General features: G+C 47.6%; 3 protein-coding genes across 5 annotated transcripts; 1 reads left to right on the plus strand and 2 right to left on the minus strand.

Moving 5' to 3' along the window:
* Nucleotides 1-15: 15 nt before the first annotated feature.
* LOC107378787 (E3 ubiquitin-protein ligase rnf146) lies at nt 16-3,978 on the minus strand. 2 transcript variants are annotated; one of them, XM_015949190.3, is made up of 3 exons: nt 3,824-3,978; nt 2,143-2,202; nt 16-1,911 (listed from the first exon to the last, which is right to left on the minus strand). In XM_015949190.3, exon 3 carries the CDS (start codon nt 1,897-1,899, stop codon nt 775-777), a length of 1,125 nt encoding a protein of 374 aa, XP_015804676.3. In that variant the 5' UTR covers nt 1,900-1,911; nt 2,143-2,202; nt 3,824-3,978; the 3' UTR covers nt 16-774. The 2 variants fall into 2 exon arrangements, with proteins under 2 accessions (XP_015804676.3, XP_015804677.3); XM_015949191.3 differs by lacking the exon at nt 3,824-3,978 and adding an exon at nt 3,582-3,809.
* A 40-nt stretch (nt 3,979-4,018) lies between these two features.
* On the plus strand, nt 4,019-5,509 carry LOC107378788 (malate dehydrogenase 2, NAD (mitochondrial)). Its single transcript, XM_015949192.3, has one exon. It carries the CDS (start codon nt 4,148-4,150, stop codon nt 5,159-5,161), a length of 1,014 nt encoding a protein of 337 aa, XP_015804678.1. The 5' UTR covers nt 4,019-4,147; the 3' UTR covers nt 5,162-5,509.
* Nucleotides 5,510-6,035: 526 nt separating this feature from the next.
* rspo3 (R-spondin 3) lies at nt 6,036-19,853 on the minus strand. Of its 2 annotated transcripts, none has more exons than XM_054740378.2 (6): nt 18,991-19,853; nt 15,229-15,423; nt 12,849-12,992; nt 12,592-12,738; nt 12,308-12,493; nt 6,036-6,884 (listed from the first exon to the last, which is right to left on the minus strand). In XM_054740378.2, exons 1-6 carry the CDS (start codon nt 19,088-19,090, stop codon nt 6,670-6,672), a joined length of 987 nt encoding a protein of 328 aa, XP_054596353.2. In that variant the 5' UTR covers nt 19,091-19,853; the 3' UTR covers nt 6,036-6,669. The 2 variants fall into 2 exon arrangements, with proteins under 2 accessions (XP_054596353.2, XP_054596354.2); XM_054740379.2 differs by lacking the exon at nt 18,991-19,853 and adding an exon at nt 15,895-16,638.
* Nucleotides 19,854-21,532: the final 1,679 nt, after the last annotated feature.

Here is a 21,532-nt window from a genome sequence, read left to right on the forward strand (position 1 = left end):
AATCACAAAACTACACACTTTGAGAACTTTTATTACTCAGGAACAATAAGATCATTAAAGAAGCTTCAGCTGCAATACAAAAAACAAAGAAAACATAATTCACATTAAAACGTAAATTCTCGTTAAATCAGATATGCAGACATTCATATGACGAACAGTTATGAATCTGCAAACGGTGGACTTTCACAAGATCAAATCCAGAGCACAACTGGCTACGGGGACTCCTGAAAAACTGTAGTGAACACTTTCCAGATCTTCTCAGGTTACCGTTCTGAAGTTAGAGGTTTAGAAGGGAAGCCGTTAGACGAATCTGAAGGATTGGGATTGAAAGGTGGATTTCTCTGTGGGACCAGACTTGAACTCTAACGTTCCTGTGAGCTGTTAGCGGAGTTCAGAGCACAACGATGCAGCTGCTCATCGGAACGACTTGGATCCCTTCCCCATTATTCCTTCTTCCCTCTGGGAGTCAGACATGAAATGTAAACACAAAGCAGACGCGTGGTTCCTCACTCACAGAGCATCTACCTGTGAGCTAAGATGTAACCTCGTCCACAGCTAACCCCTCTACCAGCTGGCTGCTTGTTTCTATGACGACACAAAGTACCCAGACCCAGAGTAAACCCAACCTGGTACTGTTAGGATGTGTGGGTGCTGAATTCTGCGGTACCAAAGAGCCCCCCACCCCCATCAGACCTGTGAACAACAGCATGATGTCAGGAATAAATTAACGGAGTGGAACGTTGCCATTCGGTGTTGATGTTAGAGATGAGCCCCTCACACCTCAGTCACTGTACACTGGCCATCAGGCATTCTGGACCTGCCGCTGCTGCTGGATGACGGAGGGGGGGAGGCAGACTCGGCACGAGGGGGGGCTCTGTCCTCTGGAGTCAGTCTTCGTCTCCGTGGCCAGTCCTCCCAAAGCTCCACATCCCCTCCCTCCTCTTCCTCATCGTCGCTCCAGTCTCCAGAGCCAGACTCCACGGAGGTGTGAGGGTCAGAAGACCGGGAGGGTGATGTCTCCTCCTCCTCGTCTTCCCCCTCTCCTTCCCCAGCCTCGGCTCGATTGTCAGAAGGCTTGGGCCTGGGGGTGATTTCCAGATGAGATAGAGCGTCCTCTAGAGAGGGGCTAGAACTGGTGCCGGGCTGACCCCCGAGAGAGGTGGGAGGCCGGGCAGAAGCCGAGGGGGCCATAACAGCGGGGGGGGCGACTGTGGCCTGCTGTTGTAAACCTGCTACTGAGGCATCGGCCCCATCTGCCGAATTTCCACGACTCGCTGGCCCGATAACGGCCTCAGAGTCCAACCGCAGTCCAGCAACCCCTTTCTTGGGAATGTCCAAAATGTCCCTCTTCATCTTGCGTCTACGGCCGTGCTCGTTGCGCCGATACTGCACCATGTTCTCCAAGTCAGCTACGTACAAAAACCCTGCTATCAGCATCTCAGCCGTCTTCTTCCCCTTAGAGAAAGCATCCTCCAGCTCGCGGCTGGTTCGCTCATCATACTGCCACCAACCATTACGGCCCTCGTAGTACCACGCGTGGTCGCTCGCTGCCCCACCCCGACCTCCTGCCGAAGCCTTCAGCTCCTCCGGGGAAAGAAGGGTGGGTCTTTCCAAGAAGTCGTCCGGCACTTCCTGTCTGCAGAGGGCACAGCGTTTACTCTGCCAGGACGCTCCCTTCACACACAGGAAGCAGAAGACATGGTGGCACGGCAGTTGGACAGGGTGGACACAGCTCTGCAGACAGATGGCACATTCTGGCACCGACAGAGCTGGGGATGAGCTGCTGGAGCCAGAGCACGACGAGTCTGCGCTGTTCCCGCTTCCACCGCCGCCGTTGCTGCCTTTCTTACTAGAAGGAAGTGAGCCAACAGAGTGGTCGACCTCTCCACAACTAGCCATCCTTGAGAAGTGCTGAAGAAAAGGAGATAAGCATTTATAGCAAGACCACCACATTTTATTATCTTTAAACACCAGTTGAAAACATGTTGCCCTGTTCTACTTGAGTGATTACATCATGACAGCTCTGGTCTGTAGTATTAACCTTGCAGCATAAACCTTGTGTTTGTAAAACTATTCTTTTCGTCATGAAAAGTTTAAACACAGACCACTTTCATACAGAAAAAGCCACCCAGAGATACTTACTCAAAGTTGCTTTAATGCTGACGAATCATTAGGAACGCTTCTGGACCTTCAAACCTCCCGCTGTTAAAAGGAAACAGGCAGTGAGTGAACATGTTTTCCACATTAGCTTGGAGGTACATGACAGAGCAAAAGGCTAGAGTCGGCCTTCTCTTCTGTAGAGTTTGCATAAAAGTCATACTTCTTGTAATTAGAGATAGACCGACATGTCGAGCTGATATTTTAAAAGTCAGGCACGTTCGTGGGCAGCCCTGTGCTATTGCAGAGTTGTATTTATATTTATGTTCCTGACAAAAAACAGCTTTAAATGCTCAGAAACATTATTTTAACTGAGATTTCTTTTTGTTTACCGGTTTTATGTACTTAATACTTGGATTACTGATTTTTTAAAACTTTGGTTAAACAAAACTAGGGGCAGGGGCCATCGGCTAGCACACTGCTGCTAACTACTTAAACATTCTCCCTCTCCTGATAACATTTTACTCTCTTTGACATTGAATGTGCTACTACTAGTTTACCCGTTTAATTATAGATTCACTAGGATAAATACAATAAAGTTTATCTTTCACTAAACAGAATATTTACTAAGAAATCAGGTATTTGTGCGCGTGTGTGTGTGTTCCGTCTTCTCCATCCCCAGTGAGTCGTGGAGGACGGCTGCTTATACTGAGCCAGGATCCTCTGTTAAAAGGGAGTATTCCTCTCCACTGTCGCTGCATGCTTGCTTAGCATGAGGATTGCTGTAAAGACTCTGAAACTAGAAATGTTGTGTATCCACTGGTACCAGTGACATTTGTGGCAGCAATAGGGAGGAAAACCTCTAGATATCGGCCATGAAAACTGGCCTAAAACTAACAGCACCAATCAGCTAAAAAAAAAAAGATCTCTACAGATCGGCGTCGGCCGTAGAAAAACCCACATCAGTTAATTTCTACTTGTAGTGTTTTAATGATCTTAGGCAACAGACCTGCCGGCTTTCAAATGTTTTCTCAAAGACACAAACCTCTTAATTAAACATCTGATGGTTTTCATTGTGATGTCTTTGTCTGAAGAGCTACTTTATTTATTACCTCATTCAGGCAAAAATGGCCCATAAACTATTTCTATGTGTTGTTTTCAAACAAAAACAACTAGTTAATAAGCGTTTAAACTGGACTTTAACGCGTTTCGTTAACATGAGCACGCAGTTGTATAATACTATGGTACAACCTACGCTACCCGGGCCGACCCGGTACAGATGGGAATGGCCCAATAGACCACAGAGGTTTATTGTCTTTTAAAGCCTGATAGTAAAGGTTAAAGGCGAAATCTGAGGGACAAAGGGAAGCTCTGTACCGACTACAATCACCGAACTGTGTCACTTCACGGTAACTTTACCCATCTGACTTCAACGTCGGACACATGAAGACAGCCGTCTACAACTACAGCGTTTTTATTCTCACCTACAGGATGTATGTAGGAGTGACAGCTAGGGAAGGGAGGCCACCGTTACTGTTCCGAGGACAAACCAAACCCTTCAGAACAACGACTGTAGTTATATGCAGCTGGGCTGGGCTAAGTGCTGCATCCTCATTCCAGAAAGTAGACGGAGTACATTTGACAACGCTAGCTTCATTTAGCGAGGCGACATAAACAGAAAAAAACCTTCAGTCGCGAGACAACTCCCAATAAAACGGTGACGCACCGAGCATGTCGTTATACGCTGCTGTCTCCGTCTTCCTTCGCGCTCTGACTCGTTACGCAGACCGATTCCCGGTGCCAATAACACGACTTTCAATGCTAACTGGCTTTGTTTTCCTCCGCAAGAGAAGCTGAGATAAAGGGGGCGACGTTAACGCTACGCGTCTGCGTCATCTGACATCCTGTCACGCGACCATTTTCACGCATGTCAAGTAGGCTGACTTCCTGTTCGCTCGTGGCCAGAGGACGTTGGTGTCACAAAGGAGAGGGGCTCCCGAGGTTTTCTTTTCATTTTCTCCGCTAAGCCGCAAAAAGAAGCAGCAAGAGGATGTTTTCCCGCGCCGTGAGACCCACCGCGAGCCTCGCTCGAAGCCTGTCTACTTCCGCGCACAACAACGCCAAAGTGGCGGTGCTAGGGGCTTCAGGCGGGATAGGCCAGCCGCTGTCCCTGCTGCTCAAGAACAGCCCTCTGGTGAGTCGCCTCTCCCTGTATGATATCGCTCACACACCCGGGGTGGCGGCGGATCTCAGCCACATCGAGACCAGGGCCCAGGTGACCGGCTACATAGGCCCAGACCAGCTCGACGCTGCTCTGCGGGGCTGTGACGTGGTGGTCATCCCCGCCGGCGTGCCCAGGAAACCCGGTATGACCCGCGATGACCTGTTCAACACCAACGCCACCATCGTAGCCACCTTGGCCGACGCCTGCGCCCGCACCTGCCCCGAAGCCATGATTTGTGTCATCGCCAACCCCGTGAACTCAACTATCCCCATTACATCAGAGATCATGAAGAAGCATGGTGTGTACAATCCCAACAGAGTGTTTGGTGTCACGACCTTGGACATTGTCAGAGCTAACACCTTTGTGGCTGAGCTCAAAGGTCTAGATCCAGCTCGGGTCAATGTCCCAGTCATTGGTGGTCATGCTGGGAAGACCATCATCCCGCTGATTTCCCAGTGTACACCCAAAGTAGAGTTTCCTGCTGACCAGCTGACTGCCCTCACAGAAAGAATCCAGGAGGCCGGCACAGAAGTGGTGAAAGCCAAGGCGGGAGCAGGATCTGCCACCCTCTCCATGGCTTATGCGGGTGCCCGATTTACCTTCTCAGTCCTGGATGCCATGAATGGAAAAGAAGGTGTGGTGGAGTGCGCCTTTGTCAGGTCTGAGGAGACGGAGTGCAAGTATTTCTCCACGCCTCTCCTTCTGGGCAAGAACGGCATTGAGAAGAACCTTGGGCTGGGGAAGTTGTCAGCCTTTGAGGAGAAGCTGGTGGCTGACGCCATCGGAGAGCTGAAGGCTTCAATCAAGAAAGGCGAGGACTTTGCAGCTAACATGAAGTAAACAGAAGCCAAAGTTATGATGGAGGTTCAGTCTTAAGACATCTGTGTAACTGAAGATCTGTCAGGGTTTCCTCTTCTTTGTCTTGGCAGCGGGGTCGTATTTTTAAGCTGTTTTAGTTTAACAAACATGGCCTGATCCTGTGCTTATACCTGGTGTCTGTGCTGTACTGTGACTTATTTACTTTGCAAGTTTTGTCAGGATTGTTAATTTAATGTACAGCATGCATTTGTGAGGACGTCTCTGCTGAGTGAACAAAGAGGAAATACTTTCATGCTTACTGATGCAAACGGTTGTTGTTGCTGATGAACAAAATATTCACTCCACCAATAAATAATTTAGCTTTCAGAAGCTTGCCTGTTTCCCTTCTGCACAACATTATTTGACAGTGCACTGAAAGGAGGATCAAATGTGTCAAATATTCATGCATGCCTCATCACACCCAGTGATTTCCCTCCAAATCCACCAGATAAATACCAAATTCATAAAATAATCCCAGTTCTCTTCATCAGCTGGATTAAGTGGGACATTAAATTTAGTACTGATTAATATTATAGCTTCATTTTTAACCCAAATTAAAAAAAAGTCTAGTTGAAACCAACTTAAAGGTTAAGCCAGTTTTATATGACTCACTTGATGCTAATAGTTAAATTCTGTGTAATAAACAATGATAAAACCTGGACAATTATTACTGATGATAAATACGCGTTACTCAGGAATACAAGGAAATAGGCCGTGGGTTGAAAGTTCAGCTATGAAACTTCCTAATCTAATTCCTGATTAAGATCCGAGTCCACCGCTAATGACACGCAGCGTCTCTCTGTTTTCTCTGAGAAACATTTTACAGCAGATTATCTTTAGAGAATAAACACAGATACAAACCATTACACTTTTATTTGACATAAAGTTGTCTTTGGTTCCAGGAGTTTTATTTCGAGAACAGAATGCCTAAAACACAAGATGACTTTTCTGGATCCGATCATCCTGCTTCGCTGAACAAACCCCTCCTGACCGCAGCGTGCCGGCTCTCCATCTGTCCGTGGTTTGGATGTGAAGCTGGCAAAGACGTCAGGTTTCTTTACAAGCTTTACTCTGAATACAGAGCTCTAAAGAACAGGTACAACAACAGTTATAATAATAAACATTCGTTCTACATAATGCTATAAAATCTACATTCAGAACCCAAGATGCACATTGTTGTACCCTTAAGCATCATTAAATAACCTTATGAACAAGCACACAAGTCCTTGAGTCCTCACGGTCACCGTTCTCGATGTCCATCGTCCCTAAAGTGGTGTCTCCTGTCCGTTTCAGATGAGACTGAGCCGTGGATCTGCAGGAGTTTGGCCCCAGCGTACAACGGGACATAGAGTCCAGAGTGGCTGAATATTTCCCATAACGTTGGCGCATAAACAGTCAAGTCGTTTTAATTCGTACAGGTAGCAGCAGCACCCCGTAGAGAGGGGTCAAAAGGGTCAAACGATGCTGTTTAACATAGTCTGTCCTGAGCATTACTGCACAGGCCTGTCTTCGGGGGACACGGTCTCTGTGTTGTGGCCTCGGCGGTGCCGGTGCTCAGTTTTGTTCCTGTTATCCGAGTCTTCCCGTTCTCCCACATCCCTGTCCCGCTCCCTTTCTCTCTTCCTCTCCCGCCGCACCTCCTGGCTCTCCTTGTCTTTACGGTTGTTGCGACTCCTTCTGCCATTTCGCTCAGTCTTTCTCCGTCCTAATGGAGTCAAGAAACAAAAGTCATTTTGTTGTTCGAGTGAAAATAATTTACTCAGCATGAGTGGCAGGAACTCATCAGCATTATAATAAAACTGAAGCATGGATAGAAAAATTCTACTGAAGTGAAAACATTTGAACTACAAACATCAGGAGCAGGCTGCACAGTTGTGCAGTGGTTAGAGCTGTTGCCTTGCAGCAAGAAAGTCCTAGGTTCGATTCCCGGCCTGGGATCTTTCTGCATGGAGTTTGCATGTTCTCCCTGTGCATGCGTGGGTTCTCTCCGGGTACTCCGGCTTCCTCCCACCGTCCAAAAACATGACTGTTAGGTTAATTGGTCCGTCTAAACTGCCCTTAGGTGTGAGTGTGTGTGTTTGTCCTGCGTGTCTCTGTGTTGCCCTGCGATGGACTGGCTCTCTGTCCAGGGTGTACCCCGCGACCCCGCGTGGACAAAGCGGGTTCAGAAGATGGATGGATGGACATCAGGAGCAGTGTGGCTCCTTCACCACCAGGTGTCAGTGTTTACCCACAGAAAGAGCTGTCAGTCAGCTGCTGCAGTGATGAGCGGACCCTTGTCCAGAATAGAAAACCTTTAAATAACCTCCCAGACTTATCAGCTCTTGCAACATCATCTCATAAACAAAACGGAGCGTTTTGGAATGCTGAAGGTTTATCTCTCTGCTCGAGCTGCAGTTATTAATGATAATACTGAGATCTTCCTTCAGGGAGGCTGGAGATGGGACCTGCTGCGAGCGAAAGCAGAGGAGGCCCTTCCTGTTGTTGTACGGCTGCCGCCCATGTGTGAGTGGAACGGAGCAGTACGGCCTGCTTGGCTGCTGGCTGGCCGGCCGAGTGGGGATTGTGAAACTGCTGAAGTCGGCAGTGGGCACAGACAGGGAGAGGGGGGAAAGACATCTGTCTGTCTGCTTGATGCACGCCCCTTACCTCGCTCCCTATGTGCATTAATCAAGGCAGGTCTCAGTTTGGACCAGGAACAAGGTCTGACCTGTGCATATTGTATTTAATCTCTCCTTCTCTACTGCGTCTAATCGAGACATCCTGCAGGGAGAGGACAGGAAACAGATAATACCAAGGCTTTGCTTTTGAGTCCAACAGACTTATATCAGTGATAGTGGAGGGAGGTGGTTTCATGGATGGATGAATGGAGTAGTCTGGTCCACTGACTCATCCAGGGTATGCCCCCTCGCTCTATAAACACAGGAAGTTCCCTTGGCCCTCATTGTTTTCTCTGTCCTAACACCATAACTATTTACAAGTTCAGTGGATTAGTCATACTGTAGCCCCGGTGCTTTTGTTGAACCAGAGGAGAAACCTAATCCATGCCAGCGCGGAGATGATTAGGCCAGTGTTTATCAAAGCAGCCTGCATTTGGTTAGTCGGAACGTTTCTGATGGGCTTTCTGTAAACTGTGTGTTGACGTGTGTGTGGCGGTTCCTGCATGAGACACCTTTAGAAGTTCTGGAACATTGTCAAAAGACATATAGCACATTCCCAAACGTCATCCTGTCAAGAATCATTTCAGAAGTCAGAGACTTTCAGGGAAGCTGGCCGGCGAACCAAACACGAAAAGAAACGTAGAGTTGGATGAGCTCTGCTGAGAAAGACGAGGAAGTCGACTCCTCTCAAAGGCCTTTGGGGCCTTTTTTCTCAACTCAAGTCACTGACTCTTAATGATCTAATTAGTCATCATAGTGCAAGTTGTGAAGTTTATTTTTTAATAAAGCCTTTTATAGAACGCCGTTGTTTCATCACTACAGTCTGATTTTCAGCCACGTGTTTGGGCTTTTTTTTTGGTACTCAGGCAGATTATTCTACCATCTTCTCTTGACCCTTTGATGTTCCTGAGACCAATAGAAAGAGTCCAAGAAGAGACGGGTTTGGGTTTATTGGTGTTCACCGTGTGCTGAACTGTCTCCGCTGGGCTAACAGTGGCTCAGCTCAAAGACTGAATCAGGTCTGGCGGGAAGAAGTTAGTTTTATTAACAGTTTTGTCTTTTGCTTTTAATCGTTTGTGGAAATCCAAACAGCTTGTTGACCAGAACAAGTCCAGGTTTATTCTCTGTTACATAAAACAAGTAGCCTAGAAATCTAGACAGACAGTCGCCGCTCTGCATTCTGGTCTAGCCACGCTCCATTAGAGCCTAAGCGGGCCAGACCATTCTTGTGGCCGTCGGTTCGGTGGGCGGGATGTTACTGCGACTGAGCAAAACAAAGATGGCGGCGGCTCGTTTGAAACAGCATTGGCATCAACTTTGGACTATTTAAACTTGGGCTTTTCTTTGAGTCATAAGTGGACAGAGGTACTTTAGTCCCTTATTTAGAAGAAGGACGCATTTGTGTCTTCTTCAACGGTGTATCAAGGACTGCCCCGATGACTGACGTCTGTAGCGGTGAGGATGCCACGTTGACCATTGTCCAATAGGAGAGACCCTCTGTCTTCTTTACTGCCTTCTTGTTAAATTTAGGGAAAATCTGACTGAACATTTAAATCTTTACCATACTTCTGGACTCCCGAGGTCCATCTTAGAGGGGACTTAACTGTCACTGGCTGTAACGTTGCTCTGTAAGAGAGGAGCTTTACTGATATGCAGCTGGGGAGGATGTTAGAGAGGAAATGAGATGGAGTAAGAAACGAGCCAGAGTTGGACAGGAGGACCTGACAGATCCAGATGAAATGAGAGCAGAGGGCCACTGAGGGTAAGAGGAAGTGTTTATCTAAGTGTGTGCATGGCTAGAGGAACGTTGTGTGTTTTATGGTGGCACATCCTCTGTGGCAGGCGTTCTGTCGTTCAGGGAGCTTTAGGTGGGAGCCAGGCTGGGATTAAAGGCCTTGGGCTGTCCCACAAGTGGAATGCCTCCCGCATGGCTGCCAGGATGTCCCAAAGGAGGGGGTTGTGGTTGTGGGGGTGAGCAACACCCCCCTTACACACACACACACACACACACACACACACACACACACACACACACACACACACACACACACACACACACACACACACACACACACACACACACACACACACACACACACACACACACACACACACACACACACACCCGCACACACACACCAAATGGCTGGTGGTAGCATGTATATCAGCATGTTTCTGCGTCTGGGTGAGCGTTAACATGGTTGAGTTTCTGTTCCTGAGGCAGTGGGTCTATCAGAGGAAAACTGAATCTGAGGGGAGTTTATGAATGATGGTGAGCTCAATAATGACTGTGGAGGGATTTCTGCACAAAAAATTCAAATAGGCGTTAAACTGAATTTCCCCTCACAAACAGGTGAGCTGTCAGAGCTGCAAGTGAGACACGGATCAGCAGCATGAGTGCTTGTGCTGCTTTTTATTTGTGATTTAGTGAAAACAGTTCAGATGTCCCTACAGCTACCTGCATTAGGATTGAAGCATGACCCACTGATTGGGCTTGACCCTGCATCCCTCACCTCCCTGCACTTGTTCAGACTAAATACGTTTTCCTTATTTAGGGAGATTTGATTTAAATGCTCATTTTCATTTATAATTATATAAAAAACAGTTTTTAATACTTGGGACTAATACTTGGTCTAAAATGTGTTTTCAGTTTAAAATTGTTAAACTGTCCAGACTCAGTAGGAAAAGCTGAGTAGTCAGGCATCTTCTTCTTTAAAAAATCCCCAAAACAGGTTTCAGTCTATTTAGGTTCATTTGCTAAAACAGAAACCATTTTTGATTGAACTCACCTAACTTTATTTTTTACAGATTTTACTAGAAATAAATAATAAAAAGATGCAATCAGTTTTTTCTAATGAACGTGGAAGTCAGTTTGTGTCTGAAAAGTTTAAACAAAATGTTGAAACTATAAAAAGGGTGCTTTCCAAATGCTTTCAAACTGACTTTAAACCTCATCTGATTGTATTTAATTATGACCAAAGAGGACTAAAGAGGAAACCGTGCCAGAGGACTTAGGGTGATCACGAGATACAAGGAGGATTGTGGAGGAAAAAAACAAAACACTATTCTGAGGAGAGGTAAAGGAAAGGGAGAGGCAAGAAGGGGGAGGAGAAGCCCTAAAGAGGAGGAAAGGAAGAGGATGGGAAGGAGGATGTATCAGTGTCGGAGGGCTGCTGCAGGATTACTGGGGCTCTGGAAGGTCGGGCCACTGACCCGCTAGCGTGTGCAGAAGGTAAACAGAGAAGGAGAGGCTGATAATTAGCTCCCATTCAGTGTGGCGATCTGAGTAAAAACGGCAAAGATGATAGGAGTGTCTGCACACACACACACACACACACACACACACACACACACACACACACACACACACACACACACACACACACACACACACATGCACGCACGCGCGCGCACGCACGCACACACAGCATACTCTATCTCTCTGTTCATGTCTATGGCTCGATCAGTAGCTGCAAGCACCAACTCAAGACTGATACCGGGTTTATGTGTTCTTTAGTGTGTGTGTGTGTGTGTGTATGTTGGCAGCTGTGGGGATAAACCAGGACTGATCCCCTGGTCGCCTCGTGCCTCCCAAGGGGAGGATGTTGATGTTGAGCTGACTGTTTCAGCTCCAGAATCAAATGCTTTTCTGCCGCATCACACACACACACACACACACACACACACACGCACGCACGCACGCACGCACGCACGCACGCACGCACGCACGCACGCACGCACACACACACACACACACACACACACACACACACACGCACACACACACAGTGTTTGTTCTGTAAGTGTGAGGCCCCCGGGGGCTGGATCTCAGCCTTCTAGCCTGTCTGCAGTCTGTCATTTAACACTACACAACCTCGGTGCAAAAACAACTAGCCGAAGCCGCCAACCTCCTCACTAACCACACACACACACACACACACACACACACACACGCACGCACGCACGCACGCACGCACACACACACACACACACACACACAGTACGCAGAACACAAAACAGTCTTAAAAACTCTACAGGCAACAGATTTTATATAAAAGAGCGTCTGAAAGCAGTTTTCACCCAGTTCATTAGAATTAATCACACTGGTCTCTGTTTGCCCAGTGCATAAAAGTAGCACTGCAGTTTAAAGAGGTCTGGTGGAAAAATACACAGCATTGCAACATCACACATGTGTTCCCCCCCACAACACACACACTCTCACACACACTCTGTCCTCGCATTAGCCACAATGACTGTCCTCTCAGCAAACAGGCACAGACCTGAATAAAAGACAGGCTGCTTGGTCTGGAAGTTATACAGACCTTAGATCATGCCATGTGTCACAAATATGATGCTGGCAGCAAACATGACAGCTATTAAGTTCTGGACCACCAAGGTTTTGGGTTCATCTGCTGGCCCAGAGGGGCCGTAGGTCCCGACACATCCCAGAGACAGAGAAACAGTTTACCTGGGCATTTCCTCCTTTTGACTAGACACTCTTTGATCTCAGAGATGTCTGGGCAGGGTTTGCCAAAAGGTGACGGATACTGCAGGACCTGCCGGGTCCGGGTCTCCTGGCCTCGTTTGAAGCCACAAGTTCTTCCGGACTTGGAGCAGGGGCTCCATTCGCTCCACTCGCCCACCTCACAGTGCACTGACAGATAGGAAATGGTGTTAACTTGAAAAGTTGTTCTTTGCAGCATTCTGACTAGGTTAAGAGCACAAGCAGACACTTTCTCACACTGAACTCACCCTGTGGTGTGCACTCCATGAGTTCCTCATTGGGCTCATAGTCATCTGGACAGACGTGGTAGCACCTTCCGCTCAGCTGGTAAAGACCTGGCCGGCACCGTGTACATGATTCACTGTTCACACACGACTCACACTCTGCAGGGCACCCTGCAAACAGAGCCACTTCAGGATCCTGATGGACATGCTATGTGGGGTGAATGTGGATGAGCAGGAGGTGGAAGTCCTGTTCCAGACTGAAGTAAAAGCAGGGCACTCACCGGGAACACACTCTCGCTGGGCATCGCTGTGGACCATGCCGTCTGGGCAGCTCTCCTGGCACTTGCCCAGGTGAAGGTAGAATCCCGTCCGGCAGCGCGTGCAGAAGTTCTTGGTGAAGCAGGAGTCGCACTCCGACCTGCACTCTGTCAGAGAAGCACAGACACACCACAGGTGTTTAAATGATCAGGAGTCACCTGCAGGTTCGTTAGTGTTTACTTAAGAACGTTCATAAACAACCCAGTCACTTTTCTTGTAAGTGGGTGTTTGTGTTGTAGCAGGTAGAAGAATCAGATTAGTTCTGACTGGACTGATAAGCTAACGGCTAGTTGCAGCAGTACCGTTTAACTTTATCCTACCATGACCAGACATAAAAGGGCCTGTGTCATGCTTACCGTTGGCACTGCTGAGATGTCACTTCTATGAAATATGTTATTTTCGTGAGTCATTCCTTCAAACTGAAAATAAGACGCTTGAAATTGATGAAACCCCGCCTCACCACATGTGAATTCCACAGAAGCTGCAGAGCTGGTGACACACACACACACACACACTTTATAACCATGCAGCTAGCAGTTAGCATTTTGGTTGTACGTACATCTCGGGCCAGTCCATCGGGGGTTCTAACGTTGGAATAGGGCAGGTTTGAAGAAGTAATCCATCTGAAAACCCACTCCGGTACTGGTGGTTGTTTAATCAACAGTCTGTGAAATCACGCTCACGTTCTGGCTCAGTTTTATAGACCATTTCTGCTGATTAAACCCTTCTTCAGGAAGACTGGACAGGGATCCTGTTCCTCTTGCAGACTAAAATCCATTTTAGCATCTAGGCATTGTGTAAAGGGCAGAGTAGATTAGAAAGAAATCACTTCTTCACAACTGGGAAGAATAGACTTCCTGCTAGCTGAACGGAGAGGCAGAGCGTATTTACTGTCCAGGAGAGGAGGGGTTCGACACTACCTGGATGAGGAGGAGCGGGTCGCGGGTCGGCACACCAGCTAAGATTTGCAGCTGAAACAGGAACATGTGTGGTTGAAGCTCAAACCACTTTGGGGTGTTTTTCATGAGGAAATAACAACAAAACATGGCCAAAAGCTAAAAAAGTGGCTTTTGCGTCATACAGGACCATCCATCCATCTATTTTCATCCGCTCATCCGGAGTGGGGTCGCAGGGGTAGCAGCCTGAGCGGAGACGCCCAGACTTCCCTCTCCTCGACCACTTGGGCCAGCTCCTCCGAGGGAATCCAAAGGTGTTTCCTGGTCAGCCGTGAGCCATAGTCCTTCCAGCGTGTCCTGGGTCTTCTCTGGGGCATCTTGACCAGATACTCAAGCCATTTCAACTGGCTCCTCTCAATGTGGAGGAGCAGCGGCTCTACTCTGAGCCCCTCTGGGTTGACTGAGCTTCTCCCCTATCTCTAAGGGAGAGCCCAGACACCCTGCAGAGAAAACTCATTTTGACCGCTTGTATCCATGATCTCGTTCTTTCGGTCACTTCCCAAAGCTCGTGACCATAGGTGAGGGTAGGAACGTAGATCGACCAGTAAATCGAGAGCTTTATCTTCTGACTCAGCTCTCTCTTCACCACGACAGACCGGTACAACGCCCACATCACTGCAGATGCAGCACCAATCCGCCTATCGATCTCACGCTCCAGTTTTCCCTCACTCGTGAACAAGACCCCGAGATACTTAAACTCCTCCACTTGGGGCAGGACCTCATCCCTGACCCGGAGAAGGCATTCTACCCTTTTCCGATTCAAGACCGTGGTCTCGGATTTGAGGACTTACTGTTGGCAATGCGGACCAAGCTCTGACACCAGTTGTACAGGGACCTAACAACCAATATCAGAGGGTCTGGTACCCCATACTCCCAGAGTACCCCCCAGAGCCCCCCCGAGAGACGCAGTCAAACGCCTTCTCCATATCCACTAAACACATGTAGATCAGTTGGGCAAACCCCCAAGGACCCCCTAACGGTATAGAGCTGGTCCAGTGTTCCACGGCCAGGACAAAAACCAAATTCCTCCTCCCGAATCCGAGGTTGGACAGACCGACGGACCCTTCTCTCCAGAACCCCAGAAGAGACCTTACTAGGGAGGCTCAGGAGTGTGATGCCCCTGTAGCTGGAACACACCCTGCAGTCTCCCTTTTAATAAGACCTTTAATAAATGGGTGCAGGACCTTTACAGTCATTTCTGTGTCTTCAAACTAAGGTTTTTCAAAGAGCCATCTACAACAGTTACCAACTTTAAACAGGCAATCTAAATCAGAATAAGCGATTTATAGTATTTTAAAAGAGATGCTTGTAAAGAATAGTTTTATTTTAACATTTTAGAGACATTTGTAGGCCCATCATGTCCAGTTTGTTGCTCATCGGGACTCACTTGTGCAGGTGCTTCTCTCTGGGGAGCGATTGCCATGAAAGCCAGGAGGACAGGAAGTCATGCACACCCCGATCTGCTTCATCCCGATCCTCTCCAAATGCATGAATAAGCGTGGCCTGCAGGACAGACAGCCGTTGTAGTCGGAGCAGGTCAGACAGCCACTCTGCTGGCACGCTGAGCTTGCACCCGTCATCACTGTTGACACAAGCAGATGACTTTCATTGTCACAGCCAGAGTACGAACACATCCATCTCCCTTTGTCACTGCTAGAGGTAAACGTTATCACCTCCACGGGGCGAAAGGGGAGCGATGGTGTTTGCAAAATATCTTGTGGCAGATTTGAAGTACTTTTAGAATCAGCACGATAGATGGCCACCACAGCGAAGCGTGGAAACATAAACATGGAAACATGGAGGTCAGTAAAAATTGCTCCTGTTCTCTGTGATGGGATCAGGTCAGATAGTTTGAGTGGTTGTTGTTATTGTAATACTTCTTATTTCTTTCTAAGTAAGTAAAATTTTAAACAGGTGAGTTAGCCGCATCGTGCAGTAAACATTAAAACGTCACATAACTGAACTTTTAAAATGAGTGACTAAGATAAAAGCCAAGCAGCAGGGGTGCTCTGACAGTTTAATAGATCACTGGGAGTTTCATCAGATTTCTCACCTGGATTAGCGCTCCAATAAGAAAGATTTAGACTCTTAATCACCGTACCTAAATAGTAAAACTCTAGTATTCCAAGGTTTCAAGACACAAGTCGCTGGCCCATTTGCGAGTATGCCAGTAATCAAGCCTGGGTGTGGCTGGAGAAACTGGAGTCAGCTTTCCAATCAAACACAATTAATTCATGATTCAACAAGGGGGTCAATACTGCATCAAACGGCTTGGTTTAGATGTTTTCTCATTAACAAATGAAATCAGCGTTTTTACTCAGGTTATCTCTGATCTGAAACATTTAGAGGTGGAGTTTACAATCTTAGAAAGAGCCACATACTACGTACCGGAACTCGACTCCAACTTCCTCAAGCCTGGCTCTCCTCCCTCTGCTCTCCGGAGGGCGAGACATAACAAACCAGCACGTTAGATACACACCTCTGCCGGCCGACAGAGAACAGGCTGCGTTCACAGAATACAGGTCCACCGCCTAAGCATTTCCCAACAAGAACACGACCATACGCTAGCTGGTCTCCTTAAACGAAATGTGCAGAGTGGAGCATTCCATCCAATAAACTAAGCAGCCCAACTCTGGCTTTGCTTCCTGTTCAGCTGCTCCAAGTTGAGAATGTGTGATTTGTGCACAAATAAGGTTACGTACAGAGGGGTGAGGGCGGGTCAGAGGGCAGTTTGAAGGATGGACGAGGCTTTCGCCATGATGGGACGAGGTTTTTCCAGGATTGTATGATTAAAATGAGTCATTTTAACAGAAAGTTTCATTTTGAAATCAGTATGTGAAGAAAATTTCAAGCAATATGGCAAAAAAGCTCCAGGAAAACATCTCATTCAACACTTTTCAGTTACAAAAACAGTAGAAGTGAAAAGTGTTTGCAGCCCTGTGGAAGACTCTGCTCCTGTTTGGAAGAGATGCTCTAACATCACACCCACCATAGAGCATCACCACACAGCTTCTGATGACTGTTGGTTCATAAAGATGAACTCAGGTACCAACATGTGTCAGACAAACCTGCAACGGTAAACTCTGTGGTATGTTTCAGATTCTTACATATCGTTGTTGCATCTACTCTTTTCTCCAGTGGTGTTTTAAAAAAAACCTTTCAGTAGTCACAGATGGTAGGTGAGTTAAAACAACTCATGTACGCACCCAAGAATCTGCTCTTTCTCTGCCGTCTTGGCATCTCAGCGGCTTGCACTTGCTGTGTTTTCCAGCTCACGGTTTAGCTGCCAGTGCACCATAGATCAGAAACACTTTGTTTGAAATGTCTTGACTGACTTTGCAAGCGTTGTCCGTTTGCCCACACGTGTTCCTGCCAAGCTGGCCCGATTCACAGAAACCTCAGATGCAGGAATTCGGGCCTGCCCTTCGCCGCGCACCAAACACACCTCAGACAGACAGCCGCTAACAAAATCACGTGTGATACCAGCAGATCTTCAAGAGCAAAGATGATTCAGAGAAAAGGGATGACTAAAACGACAGCTGATAATTCATGAAGCACACGCCGTCTGTGCCTAGACCTTCATTCCAGTTGGGGGCATCATCACACACAGGAAGTTCAGGACTTGGGCTCTGTCTGTGTCGTTGTAATTCTGGCATGTTAACCTCGTGGTCATTGACTCTCCACTCACTCTATTGCCCCCCTTTTTCCTCTTTACGGCCTGAACTCCTCACCAACTAATCCCTCCATCCTCCCGGATATATCTGAACGAGTGTAGATATCTGTATCCGTGGAGGAAGTTTGGATTCACCGAAGAACAGAAAAGAGTCTCTTCTGAGTGAGCGTCAATGGGGAGGTGTTGGGGGTTCGCTTCTCGTTTGACTCTGCTGCCATCCCAAAGTGGGAGGAAATCCCATCATGGACCAGTACTTCAGGATTCAGATTTGAAACTTCATTTCAGCCTGAACCCATTTTATTGCACCGGGTCGCTCTAATTTCACAAAACACAAGTAAAGATGGACAACCCTGAAAGTAACAGAACATTTAAAAAAATATCCAGAGTGTTTAGAAACAAACTCAGCATGAACTTTGGTCAAACACAAGCTGTGGTCTGAAGCCAACCAGAGGAGAGAGCTTCCAGGTGGCATGGATAAAAACACCACTCCGAAGGGCTATTATTGTAAATCACAGACAGTTTCAGGCGTCCTGGCCAGAGAAACATGGAATATTCCAGTTATCACTTACTGAGTTAGTCACCCAGCACATCTGGAGGCCCTCAGTGATAAAGTCTGCGTGGGCAGAGCAGGAAAATGCTCTTTATTGATACTTATGCTATAGTGGGGTGGGGGTGGAGTTGGTCACAGCCCAAGAAATGAGACAATGTTGGACCTCAGGGAGACAAATGGGAGGTGGAACACCAGCAGACCAAGTGTGGAACATCTCCTCTTGCCTTTGGTGCAGCCGGCTGTCAGTTTGCATAAACTTTGCGTTTTCCATCAAGAAGTCTCCGGATCTGCGCCCACGTGACTACAAACGTATCGTTTATTATTTTAAAATGCTGCAGCCAAAATAAACAAAAGCAGTGGGAGCTAATTTCTCCACAGATGGGACAAAATGTGTGAATTTTCACAGCTTTGATAACTAGACACAAAACTCCGCTGCTCTGACCGCTAGAGAGCAACGCAGGAGAGTTTGCGCGCGCGGAGCGGTAGTTGCGCACCAGCTGCGGCGTCACGTTTAATTAATGCGTCTAATTTAACCAATCAAAGCCACACACGAGCCATTAAAGGCACGAAAAGCAACGAGGCAACACGCGTTAACGGAATCAGAAATAGCAACGACAGAAATCTTAAAGTTATTTCCTTAAAGAGTTTACCAATTTAACAAAAATAAAACGAACCTGAAAGTTATTTTGATTTCTTATCCGACCTGATGAATTTCTTAAAATGTGTCTGACTTAATTACAAAGTTACGTATCACTCAAGAAGTTAAACCAGATGAGCTGGCTTTTCTGAGCTTTGCTGAAATCTGCTGAAGTTATCTTTAATATCAGAATGAGCAGAAAAACAACGTTTTTATAAATTATTATTTCTATTTTCTTGAATTGTCTGAAACCGAGAAAGAAAATAAACGGAGCTGAGGTAAGACTCACGCTTGTGCTGCCGGTGCCTGGAGCTGCTGTTCGGCTGACCACCAGTGTAATCCATGCAGTGCGAGAAGATCAAAACAAAGGAGATCAGTTGTAATTGCATAGTAGCCCAGAGAGGAGATACAGCCAATGTTCACCCAAAAAACTTTTTTTTCTCTCCCCACGTTTTCTTGACTCCCCAGTAAAAGAGGCTGCGGCACAGATGACTCCTAAACGCAGCGGGACGCCCAGCTGTGGGGGGTTATGTGGTGGTGGTAGTGCACGGTGGCCCAATGATGCCTGGGCCGTTTCGACTCTAACATCCTGGATAGGGTCCACATATGTGCCAAGAAGGCCAGGCTGAGTCAGTGATCCGTTATCCTCTCGGTGATGAAGAACATTCCCTTCAGAACGTAGCCGGACGCACGGAAACGCTTCTCTGACATCTGTTGCGCGCACGAACAAATCAGAACCACCGCTCAGGTGTTAAAACAACAGAGATTTCAGCAAGATCTCCGAACAGTTGGGTGTTTTAAATCCATTTGTTGAACTCCAGACTGGCTCCCCTCTCCGGGTCTCTCTGGATGGAGATGCGCCGTGCGCTCCGGTGCGTGCTTGGCGGCGTGGAGACTAAAGCAGGCGCGCTGAGGGCTTCATTCCAGCATCAGCTGGAGGAAAAGCCGTTACAGGATCGGCACCAGTAAAAACTCTGCTCTGGTTCTGCTGCCAAACCGGGACCTCCTCCTTCTGCTGTAACGGAGCCGCATCCGAACCAAAGTAAACCTCCGCACTTTCGGACACTTCTGCTTTGCGTGCGGGACTCATTCACTCCCCTCCCGCCTGCTGCTGATGACTTCAGCCCTCCGCTGCACCCCCCCATGAGTTCTAAAGTTTATTTAGAGCCCCCCCCCCAGAGAGAGAGAGAGAGAGAGAGAGAGAGAGAGAGAGAGAGAGAGAGAGAGAGAGAGAGAGAGAGAGAGAGAGAGAGAGAGAGAGAGAGAGAGAGAGAGAGAGAGAGAGAGAGAGAGAGAGAGAGAGAGAGAGAGAGATGCTCTGCGCTTCTCTCAGTCCTGATCTTTATTATTTCATCCTCTGGGGTTTTTATACTTTACTAGAATCTGAATGAAGGAAATATTTATTACTTATGTTTGAAGTGACAGCTGCCTAACCTGAGTGACGCCTCTCGGTTCCACCAGACACAGGTTGCCTTAATTTGCAGAAAACTCCGCACAGCAGCAGCAAAACAAAAAGGACACGTTTCTGCTCCCTGACTCTTCCTGCTTTTCTCTCAGTCCTCTCACACATCTATCTAAGTGTCAGATGTTCGAGCTGCAGGGATGATGAGATGCAGATAAAAGCAGGAGCGTGTCCTGATGTCACCTCTAGGGGGAGTTAGCTCCACAAAAGCATCCAGAGGAGACATGTCAGTGGGTCATGACCTGTCTCTGGTGGGTGCAAATGTAAAGTTGTTTGACTAAAGAAAAAACATTTAGAACAAATAAAAATATTTTCTATGCAGAAACTAAAACAAACGCAGCTCAGCATGCAGAAGCAGCAGAAACAGGGACTGTAGGGGGACACTCTCACTTGAAATGAGCTGCAGCCTCTGGAGGAGGCAGGAGGGAGGGGCTGAAGCCTCATTTGTCTGACTGGAGTGTTGATGTTGGGGGGTGGGGTGGGGGTGTGGGGTACAGCATGCATGACTCTGGTGCGTGTCTCCTCACTGTGGCTTCTAGTCTTCCATCAGTCACTGAACTGCAGACACAGTTGTGATTTTCCTTCTTTACAGGAAGACGTCGCCGTGTGCCCTGTGCTAACTCAGGACCAGGACTCTGAGTCATAACAGAGATTATAAACCCTTTCACCTCTGAGCAGGCAGACCGCCTAATCCAAACTCTGCCCAGGATATCAGGAGCGGTGTGGTGGGACCAACACACGTCGCTCTGATGGACTCTGGTGTAAACATTCCCACTGCTAACCTCACACATCGCACGTATGATCGTGTGTAGCTTACATGGCAGCAAAGAAAAAAAAAATCCTAAATATCTTGATGAACAATGACCACAAATTATGAACCCCCCCCCCCCCCCCCCCCCCACCTGAGTCTGGTCTAAGGGATACAGAGGAATAATACTCGTCTTTGTTGTCCCAGCCTGAACAAGCTCCACCAGCCCCCAGGGATAGGAGTGTGTGTGTGTGTGTGTGTGTGTGTGCGTGTGTGTGTGTGTGTGTGTGTGTGTGTGTGTGTGTGTGTGTGTGTGTTTGTCTGAAGGAGGGTATGGCTCAGGGGTGTGGAAGGTTAAGGTCACTTGGTCAGTCCCTGTGACCGTCCAGTGAGAGGATCAGTCGACACCTGTAAATGAAGTCTGGCAGGTGCAGAAATCCAGCCGGGCTGGATGGATGTAGACGACAAGTTCTTTTTTTTAACTACATCTTGTCCCGTTTTGCCGTAATCTAATTTTTATTTTGCTCTCAGAGAGCATGAGGCATGGGGGTTTCTTTACGGAGTGCTCGGTGACACAAAACCAAAGTGTTTCTGCTGTTCACAATCAAGTCTCTTTTGCTT

Source organism: Nothobranchius furzeri, chromosome 5 (assembly GCF_043380555.1).
Source record: "Nothobranchius furzeri strain GRZ-AD chromosome 5, NfurGRZ-RIMD1, whole genome shotgun sequence".
In the NCBI taxonomy this organism is placed as follows: domain Eukaryota; kingdom Metazoa; phylum Chordata; class Actinopteri; order Cyprinodontiformes; family Nothobranchiidae; genus Nothobranchius; species Nothobranchius furzeri.

Bases quoted from the DNA above. Each gene is read 5' to 3' on its own strand.
- LOC107378787 (XM_015949190.3), bottom strand. From the start codon at position 1,899: ATGGCTAGTTGTGGAGAGGTCGACCACTCTGTTGGCTCACTTCCTTCT.
- LOC107378788 (XM_015949192.3), top strand. From the start codon at position 4,148: ATGTTTTCCCGCGCCGTGAGACCCACCGCGAGCCTCGCTCGAAGCCTG.
- rspo3 (XM_054740378.2), bottom strand. From the start codon at position 19,090: ATGCAATTACAACTGATCTCCTTTGTTTTGATCTTCTCGCACTGCATG. The intron at 15,424-18,990 runs GTGAGTCTTACC...TTGTGTCAACAG, and splicing joins CAGGCACCGGCAGCACAAGC to TGATGACGGGTGCAAGCTCA. The intron at 12,494-12,591 runs GTGAGTTCAGTG...CCTATCTGTCAG, and splicing joins CATGGAGTGCACACCACAGG to TGCACTGTGAGGTGGGCGAG.